This window comes from Maniola hyperantus, chromosome 24, assembly GCF_902806685.2.
Source record: "Maniola hyperantus chromosome 24, iAphHyp1.2, whole genome shotgun sequence".
NCBI lineage: Eukaryota > Metazoa > Arthropoda > Insecta > Lepidoptera > Nymphalidae > Maniola > Maniola hyperantus.
Window position 1 is genome coordinate 5,271,250 of NC_048559.1, and position 24,414 is coordinate 5,295,663.

The 24,414-nt window shown below is 39.0% G+C and overlaps 2 protein-coding genes across 6 annotated transcripts; one reads left to right on the plus strand and one right to left on the minus strand.

The window, feature by feature from the left end:
• Nucleotides 1-174: 174 nt before the first annotated feature.
• LOC117993739 (uncharacterized) lies at nt 175-15,083 on the plus strand. 5 transcript variants are annotated; one of them, XM_034981556.2, is made up of 12 exons: nt 176-396; nt 596-764; nt 917-1,114; nt 2,671-2,793; nt 3,575-3,657; nt 4,846-5,042; nt 6,222-6,317; nt 9,080-9,214; nt 10,186-10,296; nt 10,774-10,979; nt 13,023-13,120; nt 14,013-15,083. In XM_034981556.2, the coding sequence occupies exons 1-12, from the start codon at nt 277-279 to the stop codon at nt 14,055-14,057; spliced, it is 1,581 nt and encodes a 526-aa protein (XP_034837447.1). In that variant the 5' UTR covers nt 176-276; the 3' UTR covers nt 14,058-15,083. The 5 variants fall into 5 exon arrangements, with proteins under 5 accessions (XP_069363052.1, XP_034837447.1, XP_069363051.1 ...); XM_069506950.1 differs by lacking the exons at nt 9,080-9,214; nt 13,023-13,120; nt 14,013-15,083 and adding an exon at nt 7,885-8,019 and having other exon boundaries at nt 3,575-3,654; nt 10,774-11,133; XM_034981557.2 differs by lacking the exons at nt 9,080-9,214; nt 13,023-13,120; nt 14,013-15,083 and adding an exon at nt 7,885-8,019 and having other exon boundaries at nt 177-396; nt 10,774-11,133.
• Nucleotides 15,084-19,548: 4,465 nt separating this feature from the next.
• Nucleotides 19,549-22,718, minus strand: LOC117993742 (uncharacterized). The gene is made up of 4 exons (XM_034981560.2): nt 22,563-22,718; nt 21,354-21,512; nt 20,717-20,926; nt 19,549-19,803 (listed from the first exon to the last, which is right to left on the minus strand). Exons 1-4 carry the CDS (start codon nt 22,647-22,649, stop codon nt 19,549-19,551), a joined length of 711 nt encoding a protein of 236 aa, XP_034837451.1. The 5' UTR covers nt 22,650-22,718.
• Nucleotides 22,719-24,414: the final 1,696 nt, after the last annotated feature.

The window sequence follows — 24,414 nt, forward strand, 5'->3', positions numbered from 1 at the left end:
ATGAAATAAATAAATCTCGTGTATTTTTTATTGATTATAAAATTATTGTACAACAATTTTGAGATACTGAATTATATTATAACTTTGCTCTATGAGTCTATGCTCTATGAGTTTGGTGCGTGTGAAGAAACGGTATTGACGCGCTGTTTTTTGAAGTTGTCATGTTGGCAACGACATCTGTCATGTAAACTTCCGGTTATATTTTATTGGAATTTTGTGGATTTGTGGAAGATTATGTTTTATTTTCTCTATAATTACACCGTTTGATTGTGAAAAATGGATTGGCAATTAACGTGTCGCGTTTGTCTGGAAACAGGCGACATGGTTTCCCTGTTTGATTGGGACGAAAATAATGAACAACTGGGGGACAAGTATGCGTACTGTTGCGGCGTCGAGGTACGAAAAATTACCACTGCAAAATGGTTGCGATGGCCACCCTATAATTTTTTCCTAGTTTCCAACATTAATGTTGCTATTATTGTTTCTTTGAAGTGAATTTGGGATTTTTTGCTGACATCCCAGAGAATTTTCGTGTTTTTGATATCGCAAATTCAACTCGTTATTTACTGTGATTTGCATTATAAATTACTTTTAGGTGTCCAAAGATGACTCGTTACCAACGCTGATCTGCTTGAATTGCGTGGACCGCCTTACATATGCATGTCAGTTCAAAAAGCAGTGCCTATCATCGAATGAAACCCTAAAAGAATGTCTCGATGAATTTTTTAAGACTTCACAGGCTGTTTCAGCGAGTAAGAATGAAGGTAAGTCTTGGAAACTGATAATCTTTAAAAAAAAGTAAGGATTTTAGCTCCACTCTTTAACAGAACTCAAAGCAAAGAAGTGTAATGCAAACAATGCCTTTTCACAACTTAACTTGGCAATGCAATAATCACAAAATCAATCATTATTTCAGAAGCCAGTGAAACAGAAACAATCACAATCAAGCAAGAAAACGGTTTGCTGCTGCAATATGAGTTACCGGTGGAACATGATCCTCATAACACATGGAGAGCGGCCAACAAGACCGCCTCTAGCACAGTGGTTACTAAGGCACCGGGACAGAAGAAAAGGGGACGACCGAGGAAGTATCCAAATGAACAGGGCAAGATTGGTATGTCACAGAAATTAGAATAACTATAGAAGAGTTTATTTTTTAAATAGAGATAGCAAGTTAACGAGCAGGCGGCTCACCTGATGTTAAGTGATTACCGCCGCCCATGAACATTTGCAGCACCAGAGGAACCGCCGATGCGTCGCCTTTTAGGAATCTGTTGGTCCACCCCTTGATAAACCCCATGTAACGCACAACAGACGGAAACGTTTAAGTGCGGAAACCAGCCCAGAATGAAGAAAGAAGAAACCCCATGTAATCTAGTGGGAACACCGCCGATGGGAGTTGGTTCCACAGTTTGCATGTTCTATGGCTTAACCCTTCTCACTCTGAGCGGAGACCCGTGCTCTGTAGTGAGCCGGCGATGGGCTGATCATGATGATAGAAGAGTTTTTTCTTTCTTTACTCTGGGCTGGTTTCCGCACTTAAACCTTTCCATCTGTGATCTGATGTGCATGGTATAGAAGTGTTGAAGAAGCTTGAGATTGACACTAAGCTGATGGGCAGAGGCCCATTGTTGCATGTTATTGTAAAAGTAGATTTACTTGCATAATGGGGCTAATTCTGAGCACAACCTAATTTTAGAGTATTCGCATGCTCTTCTTACTAATGTAATATGAAAAAGACAGACACAGCTTGACAGTTTTAAATTTAATTTTTAGATGGTACAACCCGTGATTTTAGCACACACTCGCGAACCTACTGTTTAAATTTGTATTGTGCACTAAAATTTAGAGTCTTTAAATGTGAAAGTCATGTTCCGTTCCTTTTTTAGCATTAGTAAAAAGAAAAGGATGCAGATACTCTAAATTTAGTTTAGAAAGAGACTAGAGAATCGGGGCCAATGTTACAGTTTAATTTATGTTGCTTTGGATGCTAGAGATATGTTCTTTTGAATTATTTTGAAGACACCTCTAATTTGAAAATAGCTTAACCTTCTTTTGAAGAACAGAAGCAGCATATTATTTTATTTTGTCAAATACAGAATTATTATATCCTAGCTTTTTCCGGCAACTTTATCTGGGTGATATGTAATTTATAGCCATTGGCTATTGTGGGTAGTGTAGCGACCTGTCTGTGAGACTTCAAAATCAGATCCTTAGCTACATCCAAACTTACTTTTACCTCTTTTTATTAATATTAGTGTAGATAAAAAAAACCATTAATATTTAACCTTTTTTGAATAATAACTTTCTCTTAATATTATTTAAATAACTAGCTTATGCTCGCGACCTCGCGCCTGGACTACATAAATTTCAAAACCCCATTTAACCCACTTAGGGGTGGAATTTCGAAAAACCTTTTCTTAGTAACTACTAAGTTATACTTTAATAATTATGTAATTAAGCTGTTGTTTACTATTCAAAATAGTGGATACCTACTCTTTACAAAGAATACACCCTCCAACTTTCATGTCGCTAGGACGAGCAGTTTAGGCTGTGCATTGATATATAAGTCAGTCAGTCAGTCAGGACTTTGAATTTTATATATACAGATGAATGTTTCTCAATTTCCTTTTCCAAAAAAAACATATTCACAATTTTATATCCTTTTAGATTTATCACCATACCAACGTAAAAAACCGAAGCAAGAAGTAAAAGAGCCTGAAGCGTTAACAACTCTACTGGCGAATGATTCCCTGGAGCTTAAACAAGAACCAGAGGACGAATACACTGAAGGTAAAACTGAGCTATTTATTTATTGATTTATTAAACAATATATTTTATTAACTGTATGATAGATAGATAGATAGATTCTTTATTTTGCGTTTCACATGCATCCACTTACAATAAAAAAACATGAGATACATATGAGACCCTGTAAGGGTATAGCAAAACATAGGTTATTATAATTATTAGATAATTCGCTTTTACACTTAATTCACTTAGATATGTAATATTTACAATATTCTTAAATTATAATAACGTACTACAGTCGTATTTTACATGCATAAAAATAAATAAAAATCTATTTTAGAATGTACAGGTAAAAGCCCTTTCATATGATACCCCACTTGGTATACTAATCTTACTTTGAAAGTTGAAGAGCAGTATTTGTTCATGAACACATTTTAATTTTTTTCTTGTGATGTGACCACAAATTCGCGGTTTTCAGATTCTCCCTCATTTTATTTTATTTTATTCGTTTTTTGCAATCAACAGCGATATATACAATATAATTTTACATAATAACAGACTGAAAATAAGGCCAAATAGGATTACAATTTTTTACAGATTACTTAAATAGATATTAATTATAAATTTATAACAGTACGTTTGATAATTTAAACAAGCTTTACAATAATATAATAATATGAAAATATAAAGACGTATGTCATGTCTGCTATAAGACGTTCCTGCCAAATTTCATGATTCTAGGTCAACGGGAAGTACCCTATAGGTTTCTTGTCAGTGAGTCTGAACTTTTCGTTTTATATATTAAGATATTTTTTGCTTCTAGATTATGATGGAGGGTCGGCGGATGACCCTGACTTTGCCCCTGGAGCAGACGATGCAGATTCAGACACTGAAGTGAAAAAGGTGGTAAGGCAATGATTATCTTAAACTTGTTAAGGCAAGCAAATTAAAAAAAATCTTAATTTATTATCTGTGGAAGTTACATAACTATTCAAGCAATTTTTTTAAGTGGTTTAAAGCTTGCCTTTCCAGGTACAATCTACAAAAGTAAAAAAAAAACAAATTATGAGAAAGGACCAATACAAATCCAAAATTAATTATTGCTGTATTGTAATACTAATTTGAGGTATAAAAAGAAAAGATAAGTATGTAGGTAATGAAAAGGACTGTAAAAATAATCATAACTGCATTAAGTCTAACAATAATTTTCTTACCTTAATCAAAAAGTCTCTTATAAATCCATTTATATCTCTTGTAATATTTTTTCGCATTTTGTCTATTATCTCAGCCCCTCAATTGTGTAAGAAAAACGTATTCATCGTTATTGTAATCTTCAACAAATTCGGCCCTTTGATTGGCTGTGAAAAAATGTAAACAGCGAATCAACCAATCAAAGGGCAGAATTTTTTAACGATTACGATAACGATGAATACTTTTCTTACACATTCGAGGGGCAGGTTTGTTAAACACATCTTCACCTATCCTTCTCGTTGGTGGATACCGGGTCTAATAGTTCTAATTAATGATGTTCCGGATATCCGTATCCGCGGATATCCGCGGGAGAAAAAAGATCCGTATCCGTTTATTTTTTGGCGGATCTTTTACGGATCTTTTACCCTATTAATTTTTGATAGGTACATATATTAAATTGTATTATTATGTGATTAGGTAGCAATAAAATACTATTAAATAACTCCACAACAAACAAACACAAACGTTATTGCTGCTCAATGTCACACTAAATTATAAACAAAACAAAAGAAAGACAAGCGCAATGTAAGTCGAAACATGTCCTGCCACTCAAAGCGTCAAGTGGCGTCAACTATCGTTTCAAGGTCACCGGCACCGACACCGATTGAGTAAGAAAGTTAAGATCCGTATCCGCATCCGCGGATCTTGACGCCAATGATCCGTATCCGTATCCGCGGATCTACATTTTTAATGATCCGGCACATCACTAGTTCTAATCTAGTGGAATAACCTCTACCTCAGCTCTGGTTAAATATTAGTGTTCAAGACCTTTTATGAACATTTAAAACATGAAGAGAATTTTTAAGAAACCAGGCATCAAAAGCTATATGTATATTGTTCTAGGCCCCAACTCCAAAGAAACGCGGCAGACCTCGCAAAAAGCTCCTAGAGAGCCTGAAACCAAAAGAGGAGGAAGGTGAAGACATGCTGCTGAAGGAAACCATCATGGCGTTTTCGGAGCCCATCCCAGACCACATACTTAACCCCAAACCCAAGATACGGAAGCCGCGGCCCAAGAAAAAATATGTTTATGAAAAGACGTGAGCTCATTTATATTTTTATCTATTCTCATACCTTAAAATTGTTATTAATTTGTTTGTACCTTACTTAACGCTTAAATACATGAGATAGGCATATCCGTCCCCGTCTAAACATATCTATCTCACTCTATCCAATAGCGCTGTCTCTCTGCAACCCCACCACTAGCAGTGACTATAGTGTTCACGATGTGGACGCACTTGTCATTTAATTCATTGGCGTTTTGTTTCCCGCCGTCACTCTGGTGTAAAAATTACCTACAGTGATTATATCTGGAGTTAAAAAATTCATTGTAACACTATTTTGTTGGGAAGTTGGTTACTCTGGTTCTCCTAAGAATCTCCTCGTTTCTGATATGGTCATGTCTAAACTATCCAATAAGAGGCCTATCGAGGGTTGGAACCTTAGAGTATGTAAGTAATAGCTATAGAGCGCGCCTTAAAGAAAATGAACTGTAGGTACTACGGTCGTAATCCTTAAAATCACAAAGCTCTAGGTATATATCTAAGCGCTAGGTCTATAGCTGTAGGTATAGCTTGTCCAGGAATAGAATACCTTGTCATGACTCGTATAATGGCTCATAAGCTATGTTGGGAGCACCAACAAAATTCAATTATTTGGATCATTCAGTCGATGTGTGAATTAGGTATTTGACTCCAATTTTTTTATTTCTTTATTATAAACTAGAATAAAAATAATGACGTAAACTGAAAAAACTAATTAAATCGATCAAATAACAAAAAAGTTATAAGCATTTAAATATTTCAGAGATAGCGATACAGCAGTTTGACGTCACACTTACAATAGCTTCGTGCGGTTTCATGCAAATTTTCGTTTTGCGAGAAAGGGATAGAAGAGCCTCCCATTCCTAAAATTAAAATGCATGTAACTTTGTAAATCTTTGTTGGATTTTAATATTTTTTCAGTGTAGGTACGTCATTATTTTTATCCTAGTTTATAATAAAGTAATAATATTTATCAAATTCAAAAGTAGGCAAACACCCAATTCCATAGCGACTGGACGTGTTTGTATCGCTTCTCTTAATAAGCACTTTTCTTACTACTTTACTTACATTTCTTACTACACCCTACAAGCATCTAATGAACCAGCACAGTCTCTTACACGCTCTATTAGTTACATACTCTAAGGTCGGAACCCTAAACATAGTGTTTTGTTCCAGGCACGTGTGCGAAACTTGCGGCGCGTCGTTTACGTCTAACGCGTCTTTACAAGCGCACATACGACGACATTTAGGCATCAAGCCCTTCGTTTGCAGGTATGTACTAGTGTTAGACTAATTTTAGTATTTCATAATCCACACAAATGTTATAAAAGCGATTATTTATTTATTATTTTTATTTCCACAAAAACAAAAGACTACAATATTGGTTTCTTTGTGCTCGTAAGAGCTTGGCGCTTGTCTGAGCGTGAGATTAACAAAGTAATAAAATAATAATAAATTAATAATTGTAAATAAATAAAAGGAAAAGGTGACTGACTGGCTGACTGACTGATCTATCAACGCACAGCTCAAACTACTGGACGGATCGGGCTGAAATTTGGCATGCAGATAGCTATGACGTGGGCATCCGCTAAGAAAGGATTTTTGAAAATTCAACCCCTGAGGGGGTGAAATAGGGGTTTGAAATTTGTGTAGTCCACGCGGACGAAGTCGCGAGCATAAGCTAGTATTAAATAATTAAATAAATCGAAAAAATTTGATTTATTTTAAGATTTCTTATTTCTCATAATGCATGAGCTCCTCAAATCAATAAATGGCATTAATATAAAACGTATTAGATTATTATTACTTACATAACTAAGCAACACTGTTATTTGTCAAAACTGTTTTGATATTGATATGGATATTAATGTCAGCCTTAATTATTAAAAAATTCTAAAAAACACATGGGTGCGGGTGATTAATGTTTTCTAGATTATACATTATCAGTAATTTCAAGACGTTATTTAAATATAGCTCAATTACACTGAACTTGATCAAACTGATTATATTTTTCTTAAGTTTAACACCTGCGCCCATTTTGAGGCAATTTGTCGGAATCGCACAGCGTATCACCCGCACCCGCGTTTTTATGCGTCAATCAAACTAAAATTAGGAATATATCTCCGCCATATTGTGACGTCTTTATTAGCTGGAAATACATTTTGTTTCAATAGATTTTTAAATAACTAGCCTACTAAGACAGTGGAATAATGAAAAATCTATTTTCCTTGCAAACTGTTTCTTGGCGATTACCCTCTGTTGCCCACTATTTTGGCGATTACCTTCTGTTGCCCACTATTTTGGCGATTACCCTCTGTTGTCCACTATTTTTGCGATTACCCTCTGTTGCCCACTATTTTTAATGTTTCTGTCGTCTGACGTCCCTTCCTTTATCTTGAAAAACATTTTTAATGCACTCTAAAAGGAACTTATTCTCCAAATTGTAAAATTACCCCAAAATTCCAGAGACCTGTGACATGCGGACAGACAGACAGACAAAAGAGTGATATTAATATGGCTACTTTTTACCTATTGGCTACGGAGGCCTAAAAAGCCGTTATATCGCCTGCATATGCAATACATAGCACTTTTTCCCTAAATTGCAAGACTCTCCCCTCAATCTGAGTGAGTTCCTGTGACGAATGTTCTCCCACTAAGGCTGAGCGCTGATCTATAGAGCGTACTTTGACATTGCTCAGACTTAAGATTGAGTTAAAACGAGACAGATTTATGTGAGAGATATACATACATTGGTCTTGTTTTAACTCTGTTTTAAGTCTAAGCAAAGTCAAAGTGCGCTCTATAGATCTCAGCCTTAGTATTGGCGTGGTTTTGGCAGCGTATGTGGCTACTCGTGCGTGCTAAACATGGAACTGCGGCGGCACATGATGCGCCACACCGGCGTGCGTCCATACAAGTGCCGTATCTGCGATAGGCGCTTCGGCGACTTCGGCAGCCGGCAAAAGCACGAGAGGCGAGTCCATAAGCGTAAACGCCACTAGCGACTTTTTATTCTGTCGCCTTCCTGCAAAAACGCGCAATAACTCTACAAAAATAGCTCTTGTATTAAAAAATTTCAAGTTTTAGAATGTCGCTAAAAAATTCATAATCCAAACAGTTCTTTTTCGTTTCGAAAATTTATCATGTATGTTACTCTATTACGGTAAAATGACAGTTACAGTAGCCGGCAGAAAATATAGTGTACATCGACTTTTAGAAAGGATTTCGGCATCGTAGAGCGTTGGTTCTGTCACTCATACCTATGTGACGTGTCGGTCTTAACGACAAGACAACGCTTTACGAAACCGCTATCTCTTTCCGAAGGTCGATGTACATTATTTTCTGCCGGGTACTGTACAGTGGTACGATTTCAATCACCTCTGATTGACCGACAATAATTATTATAATCGCTCACTATTGGCTACAATGCATTGTTGCAACTACAATACCATAAAGTCAGCCAATCAATACAATTGCGATTGTAATAATGATTGAGGCAGATTTTCCGAAATTGACCTGCTGTTTCCTGTTAAGTCCTCACGATGACAAACGATGTTTTCATGATTTTCTTAACAAAATCGGTAAGCGCAGAAAAATTTTGCCGGGAAGGCGGCAATTCAAAAAGTTCCGCTAATTATTCGATAGGTTACCAGCTATAGTTCCAAGTATCGAGAGAATTCTTCGCAAGGAGAAAGGGCCAACATGCGGAATTATGATGTGCGATTTCGATTAATGCCAGCGTATTCAACCCCAAAGGTCTGTGGAAGCTAGAGGGTCTTTAAAATGCAGTGAACATGTGTTTTTTTTAAATGAAAAGAGCTTACAGCTTAGTTTAATGTCACAAATATACCATGGTATTTATTTTTTCAATAATTATATGGAGCCTCATAATGTAATTTGTGGAAAAAAATACGTCAATAGTTTTCGGAATTCTGTAAAAATCTAAAGTACAAGTAAGCTGTATTGATGAAGATCCTTTGCCTCGCATTTACTTTTACATAAAAAAACAAAAAAGTAAAAATCCAATATGGCAGCGTGTGCGGTTACTCGTGCGTGATGAAGGAGGCGCTTAAACGTCACATGCTGAAACACACGGGCGAGAAACCTTACAAATGTCGCATATGCGAGCGACGCTTCACCGACTACGGCACGAGGCAGAAACACGAACGGTATGTAGACAAACCAGCGGGGTGATTCGCTAACTCAGTGTCTGAATGATAGCCACCGAGTTCATTTGACTTCGGTTGATTCTACATTGCTGCTTCACTGTGTGACATCGAAATAATTTTTCGTGAAAACCTTCAATGGATTAAAAATAAATGTCAAATGAGCTCGGTGGCTATCATTCAGTGTTAGACACTGAGTTAGCGAATCACTCCGCTGCTCTCATATAGCTCGCGTACGTTACATAAGGACACATGCTGAAACACACGGAGGAGAAAGCTAGTGGCAGAAACACGAGCGGTATGTGTGCTCTAGACCTAATTTGTCCAGTATTAAGGTGTCGACGCAATATGAATTTGTTTGGAGCAAAGCGCACTTCAGCGATGCGGCGGGCGCGGTAAATGTAGTTTATATGAGTTTGAGGCACAGCCGCGTCGCGTTGCGCAGCGCAGCGCAAATGCGGACTAGAAGTGCTGCATATGCGACCACATTCACTAATCAGTTCACAGTTGTAAGTATCCAACAAAATCATAAAAATGACTGAAGTCAACAGTTTTTTACGGAAACCGTAAAACTAGCATTTTATTTCAAAGCTATTTTCAAAATATTGGTCTAAGATCTGGGATAGGGCCCACTTTCATTCTGTAATCTATTTTTTTAACGATAAATCACCATTATATGGACTAGATGGTAATAAGCTTTATTCTTATTACCATCTAGTCTGAAGGCCCATATTATAAATGTGAAAGTGTGTTTGTTTGTTGGTTTGTCCTTCAATCACGCCGCAACGGAACAACGGATTGGCCTTATTTTTTACATAGTTGAAAACCTGGAGAGTGACATGGGCCGGAAAATCAAAGAGTTCCCACGGGACATTTGAAAATCTAAATCTACTCGGGCGAAGTCGCAGGCATCAGCTAGTAAGTAATATTTTGTTAACTTGAACTTCTACTTATAACTAATATCAACTTTACAGGTTACACATGGGCTTGCGCCCGTATCAATGTGCTCTGTGCGGCAAGTCTTTCACTTACTCGTATGTGCTCGCAAACCACATGCTCACGCACACAGGCGAGAAAAAGTATGCGTAAGTATTCATATACCATACTGAACTGTATCCATAGTACGAATGTTATTACTTATGTCATCATCATCATGTTCAAACCATCGCGGGCTCACTATTAGATTAGATTAGATTCTCTTTATAAAGGAATATTATCTTACACGTTTAATCATAGATAGGTACATTTATGTAAGATTAGTATTTAGTATATTAGAGCCTCAATAGCTCAACCGGTAAAGGAGTGGACTGAAAACCGAAAGGTCGACGGTTCAAACCCCGCCCGTTGCACTATTGTCGTACCTACTCCTAGCACAAGCCTGACGCTTAGTTGGAGAGGAAAGGGGAATATTAGTCATTTAACATGGCTAATATTCTTTTTCCCAAAAAAAAATAATATAAGAAAACTAATTTATTTAATGCTTAATTGGTATATTTACAAAAATTCATTAATTTCGAGAAAGGAAAAATTATGTCTAATTAATAATATAATTTTTATAACAGATGCACTCCATGCAACAAGAAATTCACAAAGGCCCACCACCTCAAATATCACAACAAAGTGCACCACAAGGATATTTATATCCAGCAACAGCTAGAACAGGAGGCTAAGAAGATCAAACAACAACTCACCGTGAACAATCTGACCGGCGTCGTGACCGGACAGATTGTGGACGGACAACTGCAACTCATACAGACCACTTCTGAAGGTGAGTCACGACTATAAACTCAGCAACAGCTAGAACAGGAGGCTAAGAAGATCAAACAACAACTCACCGTGAACAATCTGACCGGCGTCGTGACCGGACAGATTGTGGACGGACAACTGCAACTCATACAGACCACTTCTGAAGGTGAGTCACGACTATAAACTCAGCAACAGCTAGAACAGGAGGCTAAGAAGATCAAACAACAACTCACCGTGAACAATCTGACCGGCGTCGTGACCGGACAGATTGTGGACGGACAACTGCAACTCATACAGACCACTTCTGAAGGTGAGTCATGACTATAAACTCAGCAACAGCTAGAACAGGAGGCTAAGAAGATCAAACAACAACTCACCGTGAACAATCTGACCGGCGTCGTGACCGGACAGATTGTGGACGGACAACTGCAACTCATACAGACCACTTCTGAAGGTGAGTCACGACTATAAACTCAGCAACAGCTAGAACAGGAGGCTAAGAAGATCAAACAACAACTCACCGTGAACAATCTGACTGGCGTCGTGACCGGACAGATTGTGGACGGACAACTGCAACTCATACAGACCACTTCTGAAGGTGAGTCATGACTATAAACTCAGCAACAGCTAGAACAGGAGGCTAAGAAGATCAAACAACAACTCACCGTGAACAATCTGACTGGCGTCGTGACCGGACAGATTGTGGACGGACAACTGCAACTCATACAGACCACTTCTGAAGGTGAGTCATGACTATAAACTCAGCAACAGCTAGAACAGGAGGCTAAGAAGATCAAACAACAACTCACCGTGAACAATCTGACCGGCGTCGTGACCGGACAGATTGTGGACGGACAACTGCAACTCATACAGACCACTTCTGAAGGTGAGTCATGACTATAAACTCAGCAACAGCTAGAACAGGAGGCTAAGAAGATCAAACAACAACTCACCGTGAACAATCTGACCGGCGTCGTGACCGGACAGATTGTGGACGGACAACTGCAACTCATACAGACCACTTCTGAAGGTGAGTCACGACTATAAACTCAGCAACAGCTAGAACAGGAGGCTAAGAAGATCAAACAACAACTCACCGTGAACAATCTGACCGGCGTCGTGACCGGACAGATTGTGGACGGACAACTGCAACTCATACAGACCACTTCTGAAGGTGAGTCACGACTATAAACTCAGCAACAGCTAGAACAGGAGGCTAAGAAGATCAAACAACAACTCACCGTGAACAATCTGACTGGCGTCGTGACCGGACAGATTGTGGACGGACAACTGCAACTCATACAGACCACTTCTGAAGGTGAGTCATGACTATAAACTCAGCAACAGCTAGAACAGGAGGCTAAGAAGATCAAACAACAACTCACCGTGAACAATCTGACTGGCGTCGTGACCGGACAGATTGTGGACGGACAACTGCAACTCATACAGACCACTTCTGAAGGTGAGTCATGACTATAAACTCAGCAACAGCTAGAACAGGAGGCTAAGAAGATCAAACAACAACTCACCGTGAACAATCTGACTGGCGTCGTGACCGGACAGATTGTGGACGGACAGCTGCAACTCATACAGACCACTTCTGAAGGTGAGTCATGACTATAAACTCAGCAACAGCTAGAACAGGAGGCTAAGAAGATCAAACAACAACTCACCGTGAACAATCTGACTGGCGTCGTGACCGGACAGATTGTGGACGGACAGCTGCAACTCATACAGACCACTTCTGAAGGTGAGTCATGACTATAAACTCAGCAACAGCTAGAACAGGAGGCTAAGAAGATCAAACAACAACTCACCGTGAACAATCTGACCGGCGTCGTGACCGGACAGATTGTGGACGGACAACTGCAACTCATACAGACCACTTCTGAGGGTGAGTCTCATGACTATAAACTCAGCAACAACTGGAATAGGAGGGCGATCAAAGAAAGAATCAAACAAATTAATTTAATTAGTTTAAGTTTCATTGTGATCAAATAAAAAAGTTTTCTATCTTCTCCATTTTTAGTAATCACTTTACAAAAGTAATATGGTTTTGTTCCAGACGGTGAGCTTGAGGGGCAGATGCAAGTGGTGGAGGAACAGGAAGAGGAATATTCTGAGGAGAAGGAGACAGACCGAGCCGTGGCCAACATGCAAGGGGTAACATATCATTATTTTATTAGTAACTAGCATATGCTCGCGACTTCGTCCGCGTGGGCCACACAAATTTGAAACCCCTATTTCACCCCCTTAGGGGTTGAATTTTGAAAAATCCTTTCTTAGCGGATGCCTACGTCACAATAGCTATCTGCATTTCAGCCCGATCCGTCCAGTAGTTTGAGCTGTGCGTTGATAGATCAGTCAGTCAGTCACCTTTTCCTTTTATATATTTAGACTAGCTGATTATACATCTATGACAAAACGGTTTTACTCACGTATTTCGTCGACGTTAGCCCGACTAACTCACGACTCACGATAGTTTAAACGCTAAAATAAACTAGCTGATTCCCGCGACTTTTCCGCGTGGATTTAGGTCGCTTATGAATCTCTTGGGAACTCTTAGATTTTCCGGGATAAAAACTGTAAGCTAACTCTGTACCTTTCATCAAAATCTATTAAACTGTTGGGCCGTGAAAAGCTAGCAGACAGACAGACACAATTGAATTTTTATTAAATTCCTTTTAAATATCACCCAAATATAAATAAATAAATTTTATACCCCTATTTTACCCCGTTAGTGGTTGAATTTTCTCCTTTCTTAGCGGATGTCTTCGTTATAATAGATTACTATTATGACGAAGACATCCATGCCACATTTCACACGACACGGGGGTGGTAACGCTGTGTTTTGCGGTGTGAGGTCGTCTTCATTCTGGCGCCTTGGGACCTTGGGGTCTATCGGTTTTTCGAAGTATGCGCTTTTTCCATTGCTACTTCAGTTTCAAGTAAAACAGCCCGATCCGTCTAGTATTTTGAGCTGTGCGTTGATAGATCAGTCAGTCAGTCAGATCTTTTCCTTTAATATATTTAGAGATTCATACTTTTTTTTCAGATTGTCATAGACGACGATTACACCATGGTAGTGGACAGAGTTTAGAAAGCTGCACTGTTAGAATAATGTATTTAATATTAATTAAAATAATATACTTATTGTACATATATATATCACCGTTAATCTGTATAATCTAGTATACATAAAACATTCAGGCCAAGTAGGTATATAATATTTTTTATTTCATACTTTGCCTAGGCATTCTATACAATTCCTAAACAGCAATAGAAAATGTATAAAATTCGGGATGTAAAATGTATCCAAGTTAAATATTCTCAGATGACACTATTTTTTTTGACTTATTTCACATTATGTATTACAATTTTCGTAGGGATCGTATTTTTTTTGAAAACATAATATAGCCCATGTTACTTGCTGATAATGTAGCTTTCTATACGTGAAAGAATTTTCAAAATCGGTTCAGTAGTTTTTGAGTTGAACAGCATTTTCGATGTAAGCTCTCACCTCCCGTTACCACTTGTCGTATGTCGGGCACGGATTTTAATCAGATGTTCTAGTGCATTTTGACACAAAATCGGTGTGAATAGCTTCATATAAAATGTTCTGCCACTGGAACATACGATTAAAATCCGGGCCCGACGGCCGACAAGTGGAAACGGGGTGTTAGTCGATTTCTTGCGACATATTCAACAAATAACGTCATATTTCAACAAATTAACAAAAACTTTATTAAACTATACCAGAGATAACAAATTAGTACCTATAGATTGTTTACTTGTTAAAAATCCAACCAAGTTTCTACCTAAGCTGTGACCAATACAAACGAACAATTTTATCCTTTTTCCTTTACGGTTTGTTGCGAGGTCTAGCTCGAAAATAAAATATTTCATACCTCCAAAATATCATGTTGTTAATAATTATGTACGGAACCCTAACAGAGCGAGGCCCAACTCGCACTTGGACGTTCTTTTATTTTAATTGTACTATGTACATTGTACTTTTTATTATTGAATGGAACGGAACTATTGACGAAATCGATGCTTTAGCATTAAGTTTAGTAAGTTATACTTATTTGTTACGGAATAGAAATAAATGTTATCATGGAATCTAGTTCTTGTTTTATTTCAAAGGGTTTTTTTATGAAAACAGTTTTAAAGTTTAGCTATTTAGGAAATGCTAACGGCTAAATCATTTGGTACTACGGTCATTCAGGGTGAACTAGAGTGAGGAAACTTGGTTTGATCCTGAATCGATATTCACTCAACTCCTCCTTTTCCTATTCTATTCCTCACTCTAGTCAATCTGCCAAATATTAGCCAATGGTGACGTGAAATCAATGAAACCGTACAGTACGCGGCAGCAAGTAATGTACATCGGCTTTTAGAATGACATTTCGGCTTTGTAGAGCGTTGTCTCTGTCCCTCATACCTATATGGCGTTTTGTCGGTCTCAACGACGGAGACAATGCGCTACAAATCTGTATCTCCTAAAAACCAATGTATCTTTATGATCTCCTCATTTCTGATTTTCCAAGCATAAGTAGCTCTCTATCCATCGCCCGCTGAGTGACTCTGAGCTTCCTCTGAGGCCCATAGTTAGCGACCATGTCTCGGATACATATGTCATCACTGGCAACACGCACTTCGAAGACTCGAATGAAAACTAGTTAAAAAAAAAACTATTTCGAACTTCGAATAAAATTTCTAATAATTTTCTTTTCATATCTCTGAAAACTGATGTCTACTGAACAGATTTTTTAAAACGAAACGATTATTAAATTCGATTTTACAAAAACGCTCTACAATGTAAGCTCGTATGAGTCGTAGGTAGGTAGGTACATAAGAGAGAAACAGTTTGGGCGTAAAACACTCCCCCGCGACTTGGCCCTCGTCAGGTTTTAAATTCGCTAAGCGCCTCACATATACAACGTGTTTATATTAAAACTTACAAACTTCTGTTTTTCCAACGAAAAAAATCTCATCCAAGCGAAAACAAACCTTATTTCTATTTATATAAAACCTATATAGCTTGTTTTAATTTTTTATTGTAGAGTTGGTGATATTAAAAGTTGTGCCACCCTACTAAGTAGGCGCTTTTTCCTTTTTGTTCTTTAATGTAAAAAGAAAACGCGAAAAGTTTCGGGACGCGGCGAGTTTAAATTTTTTTCCACCCTTAATGCGCTTATTACGAGTGGGGAATTTCTTTAATGCGGTTCTCAAAGTTTTGAAAATGCGTTTTTAATTTTTGATGATTAAAATTTATGTTACATCGATCGGTTAAGTTAGTTAGTTAGTGGTTAAGACATCCTCCTCCTATTCAGAGGTCGCAGGTTCGAACCCGGGCACGCACCCCAAATTTTTGGGAATTATGTGCGTTTTAAGTAATTAAATATCACTTGCTTTAACGGTGAAGGTAAGTTCGTCCATCTTAAGTGATTACCGCCGCCCATGAACATATGCAGCACCAGAGGAACCGCCGATGCGTTGCCGGCTTTTTAGGAATTTGTTGGTCCGCCCCTTGAATAACCCCATGTTGTAATCTAGTGGGAACACCGCCGATGGGAGTTGGTTCCACAGTTTGCATGTGCGTGGAAAGAAAGATCTGGCACAGCGGACGGTCGAAGTGCGCCAGACACGCAGGTGGTGAGGGTGAAATTCCTTACGGTGGGGTGCAGTGCGTTTGTAGAAAAATGAGGGTGGAATGAGGTCAAAAAGCTCTTCAGAGCACTCCCCTACCTACCTACCTAGGTTAATTCCACAGTTTGTGAGCCGCTGTATAAAGCCGGCCGCACATTGGCACGGGCCGCGGGCGGGAGACGTCATTTACATTTTTATTTTATTTACAGCTCGCGCCGCGCTCTTCAATTCTGTGTTACACAAAAATAAATTTGCTTTTGGCGAGCTCTCTCTGGAGTCTAAAGGAAAAAGCGCAAAAACGTTAGTGGTTTTTAAAACCTACGATTTTAATTTTGTTTATATCGTTCACGGCCATCGATGTTTCACGGCAAGCGCCTTTTATTTTCATCATCATCATCACAATGATTAACAAATCGCCGGCCCACTACTGAGAACAGAGTGTTACTAGTACTATTATATTATTCTGCTGGTCTTCTCTCGTAATGAGAAAGGTTTAGGCTATAGGTAGCCCGCCACACTGGGCAAGTGCGGATTGGCAGACTTCACAACAGAGAACATTATGGAGAACTCTCAGGCATACCTACAGGTTTCCTTATACGATGTTTTCTTTCACCGTTAAAGCAAGTGATATTTAAATTGCTTAAAACGCACATCTAACTGCGAAAAGTTAGTGATGCGTGCCCGGGCTCGAATCTCCGACCCTCTGCATAGGAGGCTGACGTTATAATTTATAACCCTAGGGTAACACCGGAATCTTGATGTACTAGGTAGGTAAACTACAAATAAAAAAAAAAAAAAAACAAATAGACTTTTTAATGAAGTCCATATTAACAACAGCGACATCTGTGCTTTTTAACCGACAGGCCACTGTTCTGTCTGTTTGTTTGTTCTCACGCGCACTTGTTCCGCCGGGGGGATGTTTGTAATTGGATCTGCAAACACTTATCTCTCTGTCAATAGACTTGTCAAATTGATTTGATTGCTAATGGGGTCGTTTTTAAACCATGGATAATTTATTGGTAAGGAGCGAGCCAGAGATGAGAAAAAGCTGTGATAGCCTAGTGGTTGGGACGTCCGCCTAATATTCATTTATTCATTCCTCTGAATTAAGAGTTTGTGATATGAGGGACGTACTTATCTTTAGTATAAATAGCCGTTAGCTATGAGGAAAAATAATAAGTCAAAATATCCTTTAAGTAGTTACCTACTACCTACCTAAATGATGACTTGAGTAATACCCACATTCCAGCGAATAAACGTATTATTTATTTATTTATTAAGCTTTTCAGGTCTATACAATTAAAAAGTTATCTTCGACCAACAATTACAGAATTATAATAAAATCCCGACGCAAACGGGAGCAGATTGCCGAGAAATTATTCACAAAAGCACCCCCGGTGCGGACTTGATGATATTGTATTAGGTGATCACATACGAATGCGATTTTAATGGGCACATCGTCCCCTCATAAAGCACCTATGAACCAAACCGCGTATGAAAAAGAACCCAATATTTACCGCCATACACGCTGACGTTTACGTCGTTTCGCGCGCAAAAATGGCGACCCCAATCTAAATTAAAATCTAAAACCTTGTAAACAAGGCAAGTGCTCACTTTTTCGGAGATTTTAACCCTCTGAATTAACGGGAGATATGGGAAGGGGGACGGGAAGGATCGCTCGTGGTTTTGTCTCGTGCTTTGATACGTTGCGTTAACTTGATTATGTTTTCGTTCAGAAAAGTTCCGATTGATCATGGAAATTTAGGGCAAATGAAAGCTTCTTTAGGCACGTATGGGGGATTTTGGGATGGCAAAAACTTCTAGGTCGCGTCCCCGACATGCTAATTTTATTAGCTTTTTAAGATCACTTCGTTGTCTGTCTTTCGCATCTCTCAAGAAACCTATAGAACTTAGTTTATAAAAATTAAAGGATTTTATGAATATAAAAATATCCATTGTTACCTATCTTAAATGACGAGACGAAAATATATTTATATTTTTATATTTTTATTTATTTATTTAAAACAACTCAGTACAGTAATCAACTCTCTGGAATCCTGACCCCTAAACTAGGAAATCCCGTGTCTTAGGGGCCAGTGCCTTCCCAAACATAATTTGAATAGTTAATATTTTACAGCTAGGTATTACAACTATATAAAATAAATAAATCAACAAAACACAAGGTTAAAGCGTGAAACAAACCATGGGACGCGTCCGTAAGCTATGGCTAAGAACCGCGATTGATAGGCGTCCACAGTCGTCTTGCGAGATAATACGACTCGGACGCATCCATGACTTTTGTTTCACTCTTTAGAATTTTATGCTAATTATGTTTAATGATTACAAAAAGAAAAGAACATAGGATTAAAATTTAAAGTTTAAAAATATTGCATGCTCAATTTTGTGACTAAATAATTACATTGTGTGTGTATGTGTGTGTGTTTGTGTATGTGTGTTTGTGTATGTGTGTGTGTGTGTGTGTGTGTGTGTGTGTGTGTGTGTGTGTGTGTGTGTGTGTGTGTGCGTGTTAATTACTTCTAGTTAATTTTTTAATAAATTATATGATATTGTGAACTAAGTTTGTATTAATAGTTTTCTCTGTATCTTCATTGTTAGTATAGGACGAACTTTTTTAGATAAAGGAGAACCTTTGGAAGGCTTTGGACAGTTGTGACCCCTTTTACAGCCTTAAGACTATAAGCTCTATACTAGAGCTAAAGAGTGGTACCTACTTACCTACTTAATAGCATTTTTGTACCTAAGTAGGGAAGTTCAGATAAATAAAACGAGAACGATATCACGCAATAAAGATATATCCAAATAAAGAATAAATTAAAACATCAAAATAAAATTCCAACAAAATTAAAATAAATAATAAATTTTATCAAAAAATATATCCATATAGGTAGCCATAGTTATAAATTATGTAACCAGGCAAATTATGTATCCTCCGTGTGTCTGTAAAACCTCATTGATTCGTTAGATAGACGAGGCGATGATTTCATGACAATGGAATCGACATTGGAGGCTCTTGGCAGGTGTGGCTCCTTACGGTGCCTTAGGCAGTGTGAAGAGCGCTCTTGTGGCTTCTCGGTGACTTTGTGGTTCACTACACAGCGGCCGCGTTGGAGTTCAGCCAGGTTCGTCGCCAGTTCCATGGCTGCGTCACCGTATAGCTGTTGACCTCGACGCACCTAGGGAAAACAACTTTAGTTAGGATTAACTATTTGCAAGCCGTAAAACCGATAGACGTTAGGGTCTCAAGGTGCTGGAATGGCGACCTCGCACCGGAAGACGCAGCGTTGGAAGACCCCCCCACTAGGTAGACGGACGACATCAGACGAGTCGCAGGGAGCCGCTGGATTTAGGCAGCGCAAGACCGTGGCGTGTGGAAGTCCCTACACGAGACCTATGTCCAGCAGTGGACGTCTATCGGTTGATGATGATGATGATGATTTGCAAGCAGTGATAGCTTAGTGGATAAAATTCGTTAGGTCCGGGATCACGCACCTCTAATTTTTCGGTAAGCAAATTAAATATCACTTGCTTTAACGTTGAAGGAAATAATAGTGAGGAAATCTGCATGCTTTAGAGTTCTCCATAATGATCTCGAAGGTGTGTGAAGTCCGCCAATCCGCACTTTAGCCAGCGTGGTAGACTCTGGCCAAAAACCCTTTTCACTCTAGGAGGAGACCCGTGCTCTGTATTGAGCCGGTGATGGGTTGATCCCGGGTACACAGTACACACATCTAAGATTTCTTGTACGGAACCCTACATAGTCCGTCTCGCATTGACCGGTTCATATTTTATACTAGGCAATACCTGCCTATGGCAATGACCGCGACTTCGTCCGCGTGGATTTAGGTTTTTAAAACCGCATAGGAATTTTTTGTTTTTCCAGGATAAAAGTAGCCTATGTCCTTCCCCGGGATGCAAGCTATCTCTTTACCAAATTAGGTACGTCAAAATCGGTTGAATGCGTGGACCGTGAGAAGCTAGCTGACAGACAGACATACAGACACAGTTTCGCATTTATAATATAAGTAGGTATGGATTTTAGCTTTGAGTATAGGGACATAAAAACAAATCAATTAGGTAGGTACCTACCTCGTCTCCCAATTCAGCTCGACGTCTCGACACCCACTCGATCTGTTCTTGTAGCTTCTTACACTCTTTCTCATTGGACGTCAACTCAGATCGCAGAGCGTCCATGATCTCCCGGTACTTCGCCCTGACGTCGTGGTCTATCGCGTGAAGACTCAGTATCTCGTCTTGAGTCTCCCTGATCTTGTATTTAGACATGTGCAGGCGGCCCTCCTAGGAAATAAACAGAAACGAGCCTTGCAATTCTTTGCCTCTGAAATACAAAACATAATTTAGGTACTCTATTTTTATATTTCGGAGGCGAATGGAAAAATTTCTGAAGAAACTTGTAAAAGTTTTTGATGACATTTTATGATAATACTAGCTGATGCCCGCGACTTCGTTCGCGTGGAATTAGGTTTTTAAAAATCCCGTGGGAACTCTTTGATTTTCCGGTATAAAAAGTAGCCTATGTCGTTCCCCGGGATGCAAGCTATCGCTGTACCAAATTTCGAAAAAACCGGTTGAACGGATGAGCCGTGAAAGGCTAGCAGACAGACAGACACATTTTTGCATTTATAATATTAGTATGGAAGTATGGATTTTGAATAAATGATTTGACTTGACTTGACTTGATCCCTGGTAGGAGAATACTACTAACTTTCTCAGCAAGTTTCCTCGTAAGAGCGTCCAGGTGCTCGTCGAGGGTGTCCTTCTTCTCCACCTCGGACCGCTGCACCTCGTCGTTGTGAGGACACAGTTCGTGCACCAGCTGCACAGGTGTGCAAGGCAGCAGGCAAGGTTGTTCGGCTTCGGGTGACTGCATAGATCATTTAATTAACGAGGATTACGAGCTGAGAGTCATCATCATGATCAACCCATCGCTGGTTCACTATTGAGCACGGTTCTCCTCTCAGTACGAGAAGGGTTTGACCATAGTCCACCACGCTGGCCAAGTACGGATTGGCAGACTTCACACAACTTTGAGAACATTACGAAGAACTCTCAGGCATGCAGGTTTTATATTAGATATAAGTAGGAGTAGGTACAATAATCTTAACTTTCCTACTAAGGGCAGAGTGAACTAGAGTGAGGAAACTCTCAGTTTTGGTCCTGAATCGACATCTGACTAATATTAGGCTAGGGGTGACGTACGAAATCAAAGTTAGTATACCTATCTAGTCGTTTCATAGCCTAAGTATATCTATGTGTCAAAATGTAGGTAACATTATGCCAGTGTAGGTGAAGCCTCGATATTTTGTTACAAGTTTCGTGAACTTTAACAAAACGTTGAGCCTTTGACGTCACTGCCAGGCGTCAAATACTTATTAGTAAGTGCATTTGACGCTAGGTAGCCCTATATTTTCCTTTGATTTCACGTCCCCATAGCCTTATATTGGTCACTAGCTTATGCCCTCGACTTCGTCCGCATGGACTACACAAGATTTAAACCCCTATTTCACACCCTTAGGGTTGATCTTTAACTATGAGATTTTAACATAATATGAGCTTAATAAAATATATCATACTGCTAATTGCAAAAATATTAACTAAGTACAAAACTTCTTTATAGACACTTCAAAACTGACAGACTTTCATACAAACTTCAAACCCCTATTTATACCCCTTCAAGGGTTGAATTTTGAAAAATCCTTTCTTAGCGGACGCCTACGTCATAATAGGTATCTGCATGCCGAATTTCAGCACGATCCGTCCAGTAGTTTGAGCTGTGCGTTGATAGATCAGTCAGTCAGTCAGTCAGTCACCTTTTCCTTTTATATATGTAGATAATCGTCGATTCAGGATCAAACCGAGAGTTCCCTTGCTCTTGTTCACTCTGACCAAGACAAGAGGCAAGACAAGACGTCACCTTAGATCTCCTCAGCTTCCAACAAACCAACAGGATCAACACAATGAGTGCCAAGCCCGCTGCAGCGGCGGCGTACGGGTTCATCATCACAGTATACCATTGTACCGACTCCGAAGTATCCCTAAAATTGCTTCACTAGTATTTAAAACATTTTTATTAATTATTCATTTCTTAAAATATAAAGTATAAAAAAATAAACTTCAAACACCAAGTCAGTAAGACATAAGACACGTCTTTGAAGTTTTAAATTCAAATTTGGAATGACAGATATTTTTATCTATTTATTTTAAAAAGGTTTATCTATACACCAGTAACTTTACTCTATTGGTCTACGATTGTTTTGGTAAATACGGCAAGGGTGCCAACTCTGTGGATGCTCGAGGGCTTCAGCACCCACGAGAGGTACTTAAATAGTGGGTGCGGAGCACATATGATCATAGGCATATCTAAAAATTAACCAGTAATCAGCTCTGACCGCCTTTTATATTTTTGTTGAGCTTATGTAAGTTAGTAGGTAAGTAGGTAGCTTGTATCTACTTAAGGATGTAAGAGTAATATAAAAAACTAATTTTTACTTAGGTAAGCATATTAAAATATAGATAAGTATGCGTTCTTTATTGTCATGTCTAGCATTTTTGGGCCTAAGTATCTGTAAGTAGGTATAGATATATTTCCTTCATTTAAAAAATGCAACATGTGTCTGTCGTACCGCTTATCTGTTTGCTTAAAACATGGCTGTCACAGGAGCGCCGCCGGATCGAACTCCCGACATCCTGAAAGACCGATGTCCTAACCACTGGGCTAACACACCTCAGCTAAGAATTTACGGCACATTAATATTGCCTAAGTATAGTCGCACCCTCGTAACCGAAAGCGTTAAAACCAAAACAGTCACGTTCCGTTGAACGCGCGGCGCGATACCAGCGATCCGTGAGCCACGTTCCGTTCCTCCCACTCCCACCTAATTAGCTTCCGTAAGCTGTAAATCTAAGTTATACTGCGCCGACGTCAACGCAGCCGCTTTGATCACACGGCAAGTGAAACGGAACGTGGAATGAACGAAATAAGCGGTTTCTGAACGCAGCGTTTAATGTCAAATGTGGCGGGAATTCCTGTACAGTTTCATACTAAAAATTAATGGGATAAGTATTTCTTAATATCTCATCATCATCATCATCATGATCAACCCATCGCCGGCTCACTACAAAGCACGGGTCTCCTCGCAGAGTGAGAAGGGTTTTGGCCATAGCCTACCACGCTGGCCATGTGCATATTGGTAGACTTCACACACCTTTGAGAACATTGTGGAGAACTCTCAGGCATGCAGGTTTCCACACGATGGTTTCCTTCACCGTTAAAGCAAGTGATATTTAATTACTTAAAACGCACATAATTCCGAAAAGTTAGAGGTGCGTGCCCGGGATCGACCCCCCCGACCTCCGATTAGAAGGCGGACGTCCTAACCGCTAAGCTATCACAGCTTTTTAGTATTAATCGTGTACCTTTAATCATGTTCAATCACGAATTTGTTGAATGGTTCACTGGTCTACCCTTTTGTACCTACTTAGTTAGATGAGTACCTACTTACCATTACCTTTTATGTAAGGTTTAAAACTTGTACTATAACTATGTAGCAATACATTATTATTTATTTCCTTTTTCTCTAAATCTATACTCAAACTTAATATGAGATGCTATCTCCCTTAGTACCGATCTCATAATAAGTAGGAGACAATTTTTTCCGGAGACGTAATTTCTGAACCTGCTGATACGTAAGCTTAGGTACATGATTAATTAACGACTTTACTAATGTAAACACTTTTAGAAGTATACAGGTCCGTGACAGGTCGAG

What these genes read in the sequence shown, in the direction of transcription:
- LOC117993742 (XM_034981560.2), bottom strand. Translation starts at nt 22,649, where the DNA reads ATGATGAACCCGTACGCCGCCGCTGCAGCGGGCTTGGCACTCATTGTG. An exon ending in GGAAGCTGAGGAGATCTAAG is followed by an intron (nt 21,513 to 22,562) that starts GTGACGTCTTGT and finishes TGATCTATGCAG; the next exon opens with TCACCCGAAGCCGAACAACC. An exon ending in GAGCTGAATTGGGAGACGAG is followed by an intron (nt 19,804 to 20,716) that starts GTAGGTACCTAC and finishes TGTTTTCCCTAG; the next exon opens with GTGCGTCGAGGTCAACAGCT.
- LOC117993739 (XM_034981556.2), top strand. Translation starts at nt 277, where the DNA reads ATGGATTGGCAATTAACGTGTCGCGTTTGTCTGGAAACAGGCGACATG. An exon ending in ACACTGAAGTGAAAAAGGTG is followed by an intron (nt 3,658 to 4,845) that starts GTAAGGCAATGA and finishes ATATTGTTCTAG; the next exon opens with GCCCCAACTCCAAAGAAACG. An exon ending in ATCAAGCCCTTCGTTTGCAG is followed by an intron (nt 6,318 to 9,079) that starts GTATGTACTAGT and finishes CCAATATGGCAG; the next exon opens with CGTGTGCGGTTACTCGTGCG.